Source organism: Formica exsecta, unplaced genomic scaffold, assembly GCF_003651465.1.
Source record: "Formica exsecta isolate Colony F162 unplaced genomic scaffold, ASM365146v1 scaffold115, whole genome shotgun sequence".
In the NCBI taxonomy this organism is placed as follows: Eukaryota; Metazoa; Arthropoda; class Insecta; order Hymenoptera; family Formicidae; genus Formica; species Formica exsecta.
In genome coordinates, this window is record NW_021848490.1 from 1,800,582 (window position 1) to 1,811,230 (window position 10,649).

The 10,649-nt window shown below is 28.9% G+C and overlaps 2 protein-coding genes across 6 annotated transcripts in view; one reads left to right on the forward strand and one right to left on the reverse strand.

Annotated features, from left to right (window-relative positions):
• The window catches only part of LOC115238231 (cyclin-dependent kinases regulatory subunit-like), a 1,791-nt gene extending 1,247 nt beyond the window's left edge, over positions 1-544 (forward strand). For all 5 annotated transcript variants that reach the window (XM_029811872.1, XM_029811880.1, XM_029811891.1 and 2 more), the window contains exons 3-4: positions 114-241; positions 328-544. In XM_029811872.1, the coding sequence (XP_029667732.1) occupies positions 114-241; positions 328-425 (226 nt within the window). In that variant the 3' untranslated portion in view covers positions 426-544. The remainder of the gene's footprint in view (positions 1-113; positions 242-327) is intronic.
• Positions 545-2,576: 2,032 nt separating this feature from the next.
• On the reverse strand, positions 2,577-4,806 carry LOC115238251. Its single transcript, XM_029811911.1, is given in 2 exon segments — positions 2,577-3,639; positions 4,015-4,806. Coding segments are annotated over 2 exon segments (888 nt in total). The 5' UTR covers positions 4,600-4,806; the 3' UTR covers positions 2,577-3,336.
• Between the last annotated feature and the right edge of the window lie 5,843 nt (positions 4,807-10,649).

Genomic DNA, 10,649 nt, shown 5'->3' on the forward strand with positions numbered 1-10,649 from the left:
ATTTCTTAATTAATTTAAAGATTCAGGGATACTATAATTAAAAGCTTTAATTTCATTAAATCTAACAAAATTGAACTAGAGATTATTTAATTTAAATTTTAAATTATTTATAGGCATGTAATATTGCCGATTGATCTTGCCAGACACGTTCCGAAGACTCATCTTATGACAGAAACGGAATGGAGGAATTTAGGGGTCCAACAGAGTCCTGGATGGGTGCATTATATGATGCATGGACCAGGTACGACTTGACAAATAAAAATATATATGAATTACAATTATAATTATTGTTTATAAATATACAGATTAAATTTTTTTCTTTCTTAGAACCACATGTTCTATTATTTCGCCGATTGAGGACTGATCTTCTAACATCTCGATCTACTGCTTCGCAGAGAGAACAGACTGTTGTGCGTTGTAATTGAATTTGAAATAAGGATTAAATGTGAGATTATACGTGATTGCAACTAAGATATATATTGATTATATTTTGCTATATTTATATGTATTAAAGATAAAATGTATTAAAGATAATTATTAGCATAGAAATGAAATCTTCTATATTTTATTGCTTCTATCGATATATTTCATATTTGAAGTGAAGTGGCACAATTTAATTCTCATTTATAGTTTAATCTAAATAACAGACATAATTAAGGAAAATCTTGATTATCTATTATATTTAAAATAATGTTCATAACTAAAAAAGTAACGTTCACTGCACATTGAGATTATTTGCTGTTTTTTTTTGCAAAAGAATAATTAAAAAATTAAATTAATTAAATTTTGTTAAAAAAAAACTACGAATTAGGATGAATACAATATTCATATTTTATTGTATAGCATAACGAATATAATTGAGATAAGGGAAGATTTATATTATGAAATAGAGACTTATTTCAATTGATTATAAAATTATATTCAATTGTGAAATGATAATTATGAGAATAGTAACAAGAGATAAGAGATCTAAACAGCTTTGTAAATCCAGAGAAAGACTTCAAGTATTCAAATGCCATTTATATTTAAACTTGAAAGCGTTCTATTTTCTAGATAACGGTAAAACATAATAGTTTAATTTGTGACACATAAAAAATGTTTAATAAAAATTTTTTAAATATATTGGATTTTATGATGGTTTTCTCAGTGTGCATTGAAATTATTAAATAAATTTCAAACTTTTCTTGGATTAAATACAAAATGTTTTTTTATTTAAAATAAATATATCATTCATTTTTAATTAATATTTTACGTATCTAGCAATTACGTGTCTTGCAAATAGCTTGAACTTAAACACTATTTAATATATAGTGTATATTACTTTTAAACATTAGTATATTACTTTTAAACATACGAATGAAATCTTTCTGCATATTCTCATTATCAGAGATGACATAGTTTTGTTTAATTATAAATCAATATTAAAATATTATTATTTATATAATAAAAATTATTTAAAAAGAAATAGAAATTTTTTAAATATTTTATTTGATTATAGCTGTTAATCACACAATGAAAAGAAAGGAACAACATGAAAGCTGTTGCATGTTTCGTATAAAATATTCCTATAATTCGCGCGCATGCATATACTGCATCGTATTCGCGCTCCGTGATATACTGTTATATTTTCACAAAATGTCATAAAAAATCGGGATATTTTTCACGATATTGGTTTTAGCATACAAAAAATGTTATATATGTTATATATATGTGGAATATTAAATCATACAAGAGTATGTTAAATTACAGATTAGCTATTTATTAAACGATTGATGTATCACGAAGCCTTCGTTATGCTAATATTACTCGATTCTGCGATTCGATTTTTTTACTGCGTGCATTCAATTCGAATCATATTTAGATCGTCAAAAAGTCGAAAACATCAGAAATATTTTTGCCTTTAAGTATTGTAAAAGAAATAATTAGTGCTCATAAAGAGAGAAAGAAAGAGAGAGAATGAATGAGGAAGAGAGAGAAAAGGAGAGAGAGAGAGAGTTTGCAACAAAATTTATTATTTTGGATTCCTGTCACTACGATTTTTACTTAATCCATTAATTAAATAAATAAATTATGCAAAATATCCGCTTCAAGTCATCGTTAAATTTCACGGTCTGCATGTTTTTCCTCAACATCTTTTCATCCTATCGTACGTAATAATCAACATGTTTTATTATTGTTTATAATAATAAATACGAGATCACAAACATAAAAACATAACACGACAAATTTGAAATCAGAAATATAATCTGCATGCTATTTATTCTTTCTGAATCATTATATAAAAACTAAAAAAATATTAAAAATTAGGTATAAAATAATATTTCAATTATATTGCATATACGCCTATATAAAACAATCTAAATGTACTATTTACATTTATACAATAAAAATAATCTTTATAACAATTGATTACAATTTACAACTATTTATTAATTTACGGATCGAAAAAAAAGTTTGATTATTATATAATATATATTTTACCAATTTATATTATTAATACATGTTGACATTAAAATTATTTTACTTTGATAATGTAAGAATAAAATTTTCAATTTTTAGAAAGAAAAGCTTGCCTTTTTATAAATATATAGACACGTTTTAATTTTTTTACTGCAGATATTTTTTTCTTTCTAATAGTCTACATATAAAAAGTGTCAACGCATTACGCGTGAGAAAAAGCAATGCACTACCAAATTAACTTTGTGCTTTTACAGAATAAATTTATATAAAAAATTAAGAAAAAAATGTATTGGCAAAGACAATTGTCAAAACTGAACAATCACGAGAATTATTAATAAAAATTGCTTTGGCTTTACTATTGGAGCATAAAATTAAAGCAGCCTTCGAAAAATAGATTAAAAAGAACGTTTTTGTAACCTAGAAAATGCTTTAAATATTAACCGCTTTAAATGCAAACCGTTTTAAATATTATTTTAAATATTATACACATTTCTGGATCAATCGCGTAACGTCAGTCTGATTTTCAATATATCGAAAGCTTAAACGAAATAACCATTTAATTGAAACTATCATTGTACACTAATAAAGCTGTTTGTTATTATACATTTTATTGCCTGACGAGTCTATTGTAATGTATAAGTTTATTATAAGCAGCTATCGAATAAAAAATTTGTATTTAAAAACTTGAAAAATTCTTTTAAGCGAGAGGCAATTAATATGTCCGTCATGTTTTTTTTTTGTACAAAAAATAAATTTATCAACATTTTCGAAATCTAAAAACATATTTCTATAAGATATCTCAAGATATCTTTTTAATTTTTAATTTTTAATTTTAATTTTTTAATTCTTATCAACGATCGTTAATAAGAATGCCTATCAATTCTTACGTAATATGTTCTGTATCGCGTCTCTTGCTTTTTGAACACCTAGACGAAATTGGCCGAATTCTGGACGAATCTTCATTCCGCGATAATAATACATCAAACTCATTTCGAAATCGCCTAAATGATAGAGAGCCTCTGCTTTGCAGTATACAGCTTTGGCGTTGCTAGAATCTTTAGGATTTAATCGTAAAGCTGCCTCAGCATCGTCCAGCGCTTTTCGTGGATCACCCAATAAAAGATGACATTTGCTTCGCGCTATTAAAGCGTTCTTATCATTGGGATTCAATTCCAATGCCTGTCAAAATAAATTCTTGCATTATTCTAATGTCCTTATTAGAATTATTATTATAATATTGATGAAATTGTTATTGAGAAAAAGAGAGAGAGAACATTAAGTACAAAAAAATGATTATTATTTATTATTATATCAAATCATTATTAATATTTATAAAGTTATATTTATTATTTGTTAAATTAATTTCATTTCATGATGTATAAATTATTATAATCGATTTAACTATATCTGATTATATAAAAGATTATATGTTTATTCACACGCAGTGCGCGCGATTAAATATGATGTAAATTAAAGACATATGTATATTAATCTTGTTCTGATTACGCACTTCAATTAATTGACATGATTGGATAACGAAGCGAGCTAATGAACCTTATTAATGAAGTTGATAGCGATATTGAAATCACCGAAGCGCATTTCGCGCAGACCAAGTGTCAGCAACGCTCCGGGCTCGGTCTCCTCCGGGATTTGTAAATCTCTGCTGCGATCTTGACGTTGCTTCATCTTCAGAGACTGCTTTATATCCGTGCTACCCATGTTTACGGCTGCGGCGCGATCTTTATCGGTGTATACTTCTTCCTGCCGATGATTATCGCCATCATATTGGCGTCACTTTTTTTTCGACTTCTGAATTCTCATCTCTGATTCAACGGCGGTGGTGATGATATTGGACCTCTCCTTTTCCATTCGGTTATTATTCTTTTTTTTTCTACCGTCATAGCGAAAATTGTCGTTGCCATTCGTCTTCGTCGGATATTTGCTCGAACGCGCTTCCTTGGTCGATTCCTCGAATTCTTCGACATCCTGTTTCGAATCGGAACCAATTTCCACGGGTGTCCGCACGTAACTTTGTAATAAATCGTGATGATGCAATGTGGGATTCAGGATGTCCATGACGTGATGTTCAACTGTGCTCGCTACATCCTTGGTGACACCTCGCGATACATCGTCGTTCATTTTAAAAGCTCGTTGATTTTTTATTCAATTATATTAGAATATTATATTGCAATGAGCCTAATTTAGAGATATACTTATTATTTCTCCTTTTGTATGTTTCTTTTCACGTAGCTGAGGAAAACAAAGAGAGGCACTTTGTGTATAGGAACAATAGCTATTTATCTACGTGTCAAAATACGTGTGGTTGCTGACACCTCGAAATAGGAAGCTCGTTTCCTTAGAAACGGGTAACAACACCGATAAGTCACAAATACGATAAATATATAGGTTTGTCTTTGTAGCTGAACTTAGAGTGTGTTCGGCATAATAGCGTCTCCTTGAACGCATCCATTGCATATATATATATATATATATATATATATATATATATATATATATATACATATCTTATTTTTAGTGTATACTAATGCAAGAAATTCAGTTACAAAGAACAAATTTTATATTTGGCTATTACGAAATATGAAAAAATATGTGTATAAAGTGCTCTTTGATATTTCATATTCTTAAAGATGAAAATAGATAATATAATTGTAAGATATCTTTTTTTTAAATCTCAGTCGCATTTTTTTACGTTATATAAATATTTTTTATTTGCGATAAAATTTTGTGCAAGAATATATAAAAAATTTATGCAAGTTTTTAAGTGTTTTAAGATAAATATTGCTCTCCCTTTTTTTAAATGGAAAAAATTTATTAGATGACAACGTTGCACATTTCTTATCACACATTATATTGGTTAAACGGAAAATTCGTACGGTTTTTTCGGTTTTCATCTGTTAGCAAAAAACGGAATGAACTTTCCGTTCAACCTGATATAAACTTAAATGTTAAACTAACTTAAAAATTGATAAATTACGTAATTTTGTTCTGATATATGCAGATTTATCATATGTATTTATTGTCGTAAGATAATATCTAGCTGCATGTATCACATCATGAAATATATATATATAACTACTGTTATTATTTATTATAATAACAAAATTAATTTTATTAAAGAAATCGAGATTGTATATCTTGTTGGTGATACATGTTAATTTAAAGGATTTTTTATACCTCACTCCTATTGTTTTGTTTTCCAATTTTAATGTACTACATATTACATTGTAAAAAATGTATTAAATGTGTGAAAGTATTAAATTATTATAATGTATCATTATTAAGTATAAAATTATACAACAAATAATGGAAATATATAACATATATAATTTTACACTTTTTTTGCTTACGATATGTATTATAATTTTGCATTTCTTTCTCTCTTTCTTTTTCTTTTGCATGGCCGAAATTTAATATAATCACCATTTTTCTTCTAACACACGCGCGCGCACGCACACACATTGTGCTATATTATAATATTTAAGCAATATCTTTAATCTCACCAGGCATTCTTCAAAAACCTTTTAAATACACACACTACATATCTTATATATCCAAACGCACATATATATACTGTTATATTATTCAAATAAGATAAACATAAATTTTTATATAATACATTAATTTTTTTTAATAATTAGCTTTTATTTTATTTTATATTTATTTTTTATAACAAACTTATTTTTGTTCCAATATTTTATTATAGTTGGTTAAAAATCAGTAAAGAGAATTAATTAGACCGTTTATAAATATATATTTTTTTGCGAAACTTACTTGATTGTACAGAAATATGGCTTTATTGTAATTCCCATTTTTTACATGAACAGTCGCTTCGTTTACTAATAGTGTGTTTTGTATAATAAGGGAGGTTCGCTTTATTCGTGTTGCTGATTGTTTTTTCGAATGATGTACCATATCGTCTCGATACTCCTGCGATGTCCGTTCGAGCGATAAAGTTCAAAAACTATTCAATCGACAAATATATCAAACAAGAATCTGAAAGTATCTATTATGATAATAAGTGATAATATAAAGTGCATTATACATGATGCTTTCTCAACATTTTCAGAGAGAAAGAGAATGAAAATAAAGAACGATAATAATAAGTGATAAATACAAGATGCACTATAAATAATGATGTTTTCTCAACATTTTCAGAGAAAAAGAGAATGAAAATAAAGAACAATATATATATAATAAAAACTAAAAACTGGAGATTGCAATCGATAAAGCTGATGTGATGGAATATTGACAACACAATAGCTTAGAAAAAAATTTTAAACTTTAAAATCTAATTTAAAAGATTAAAAAAAAAATTAAAAACGCAATTTTAATTATTTACATTTCACTAAAAAAATGACCAGCGCAAAATATACTTACAATTTTGTAATTATCACTTATAATAATAATAATTGATTATTATCACTTATAATAATAATAATTGAAAATCACAAAAAATATATTCAATTTGTGATAATAATAATTATTTTCTATTTAAGTGGGATCAACTTGATGACCATAAAATTGGAGATTACAAAATACACGTATTGTTCCAATCACGTCGCAGCCTAGCGTCTTAAAATTCTCGTAACTTGGCAGGCAAAACTTTTTCGTCCGTACTTTTTGCCCTGTCTCCCTACCCACAATGCATATTAAGAAATGATCAATAGAGAAGCGTAAGAAAAGGACGGTAAGCAGAATAACTGGATGACTATTCTTATTCTTTACCATCACTACCATCACTATTACTATATATATCTCCGATCGCTAACGGAAAGGCTATTATAATGGTTCGCATGCTATCAATCCATTGTTATTGTCCTTGCCCGATTATTCGTGTCGTTTGGCCAGAAGAGAGACGCACGCGATCTGCATATTGACTGATTCTTTGCATTGTCTTTCCTTAACATTTTGTAAAACGATTTGCTAACGACTAAGATAATTACTCAGAACGGAACAATTCGCGAGTTGCGGATAATCATCGGAAACTAAAAGCATGAAATATTCCGTGACCTACGGATAATATGGCTATGTCATGCCTCGACCGCATTATTTATACACTCGACGAAGCTTTCTCAATAAGCCTATAACGATTCCTGTCTCTCAATAGGGGATGTCGGCGCACGTTCTTTGAAAGTAAATAAGCCTAATTGTCATCCCGAAGTATTTTATGATCCTTTGTATGCATTCTAAGAGAATATTGAGAAAAATCAATACTTAAAATACCTTTCTCGATATGTATCTAACACGTTTGTACGAAAAAACCTACCGTTACTACAGATTTAAAAAAATATTGTCTCCTATATCTAGAAAGTTCAAATGTGGATCCGAAAATTATCCCAGTTTTCTGTATCTTTATATACTTCCGTATTTTTATATACTTCAATATTGAATCCTCAAACAGCCATTTGAAAACATGTAAAACGCTATGCAATTACAAAATTTAGATTTATTTTAGATTTAGTTTATGGTGTGTGTACTTGGCGCCTTTCTTTACCTTTTTTAAAAAATAAATATATACGCTATAATGATTGCATACTTATATGATTTACATATACTGCATCGACTGTAACACAGACGGGATACTATATAACATCCATTTTTATTAGAATATTCACAATGTCAATTGTGTATGCGATGGACAGGCACCGCTATAATTGCACATAAAACCGTATATAACTACAGTATCTCTCTTAGTCTGACTCTTCCCCTTCGACCTGTCCGGCATGGGTGACCCTACCGGTAACTTATTAGCGTTTTTGAATGAAGCAAGTTCAATCGCTTTGAGAGCAATTAAACCCAATTTACGATGAAATATATATATTTGATTAAAAATAGGTTTTGAAAGAATCTGATTAATATAAATAATATGAAGTACATTCTCCGTTTTTAACGCTATTTTGTCTTTAAAGTACAAGATTCTTTGCTCTGATTAATCAATCAAACGCTTACTCGAAGTATTCATTGATTAATCTAATAATCTAAATATTCCCAAAATCCAAGACTGAGTTTAAGTTTTATTTATTAATCGGTTTCAGAGCGATCAAACTTGAGCATTCGAAAACGCTATACGTTACCGCCGGCATAGCTCTCAGGTTCATTAGAGTACGCAAACCTCCTCACCCGGCAAATGCCTTCGTTAAGGTGGAGATACCATCGAGGAGGAAAAATATGTGAGGATAGGCTTTTTCCTCTTTTCCATTTCTCAGGGGTTAGGTATTATTTTATTTTTAATACAAAATTTAATACAAAATAATTTATTACATGGAATTACACGAAAATGTCCGAAATATACGTATAATAAAAAATGTACTAGAAATTGTTAAACTAGACAAGACTTTTTAACGACGATTAATTACGCGATATTTATTATTAATAGTCGACATACAATTATAAAGCTTACTAACTTTTATATAATGTAAAGAATCGCGATCAGAAGAGTCATTAATAAAGTTATTAATCGTCTTTAATTGTAGAAGAAAGTAGAAGAAAGTGTGCACTATTGGTGCATTTTGCGCAGAATTTCAAAAAAAAAAAAAATTCAAAATGCAAAAAAATAGACAAAGTTTTGATGTCAACGATTAAATTATAAAACAAATCGCGATTTAAAATTCCCGTGCAAACGCGACAAATAAATAAACGGACGATATTCGTAATATTCGATTGCGATACGCGTAATTTCTATAATAATCGAAACCCACATACACGTACACGTGCGCGATATAATCACTATCATTTTATGCAAAGATATTTCGACAGACATTCGAGATTTATTATATAGCATCCACCGCGCGATTTATTTTCCAATACGCGATTTTATACGAACGTCGCGATCAACAATAAGATATATATTCTATTTCGTGGATGACTGTTTTAATAGAATAAAATGGGTCTTATAAGCCTTTAAATATCGTTATAAAAAATCACGGTATTGCCACGTTTTATAGAGAATAACAGACCCAACAATTTTAACAAGGCCCTCCCTCCGCCGGGTGACACGCTGGTTAATATTCGACAAGGAGAAAAACGATCCTAAAGGCGGAGAACGACCAACGTCTTGTTTCTACATCAGTTTCTGCAAGATCGATCCGCAAAGAAAAGTTAAGAAATCCGTTGAACGTTAAAGCCGCTGCAGGAGGGAACGAATTCCGGATCTTCCGGACTGCTCCCGATAGCAATGATTTCGGTAATGAATCAACGACAGTTACCATTTATCTTCATTTCACGAGACTGAAAATTGCGCGAGAAAACATGTTCTTCCATTATTAAGAAATATATCTTTTTATTGAAAAATAAATGGATATAACAATTTTTTATGAAAATGTGGTTACGAACAACTATATTTATGGATAATAAAATACATGCATCGTTATTATAGCTAGTGTTAAATGTGCGAGTACAAATAATTCTCGGGTACCAACTGTTCGAGATGAATCGAACCCGATAACAGCAAAATTTAAAATATTTCGAATCAAATACTTTGCAAGATAAAATAAATCGGCATAATTTCAAGTAATTAATTCTAAGCTATTTTTTTGTAGCGTTTAAGAAGAACACTTCTAATGAAAAGAAGAAAATATATTTTTCTTCTAAAAAAATATATATTGTTTAAATTAATTTCTTAATTCGACTTTAAAGAGGCGTGTGGTGTTTATCATTGTTTTACTACCGAAACCATTACTTTCAGGAATCGCCAGGAAAACCTAGGATTAATTCCAATCCTGCAACGAAAATCCCCAATTTTCAACAAAGTACCGAACTAGACGTCGCGGATGGATCTTACAAAAACCAACAAGAAATAATTTTCCACGATAAAGATCGTTTTGACTACTTGCCGGTACGAACCAGACAACTTTATTAACGTTCACCTGACAAGAGGGACAACAATCGCGTTCAAGAACAGAGAGTTCAAGAAAGAACGGAAAGAACGGAAAGTACGGAAAAACACGGAGAAAACGCGGAAAAAATATGGTGTTTTTGCAGTGTAATTTATTAATTTATTTTACGAATATTTGATTGCGATACAGAATTCGTAAATACATCAATCAATTGAAAATAAATCATAAAATTCGTACTAATTTACTAATTTTTTTGCAATATTGAGGACAATCGTTAAATTTTGTGAATGAGAAGCTAATATTTAACCGTTAGTTTAACATCGAATCTTCATA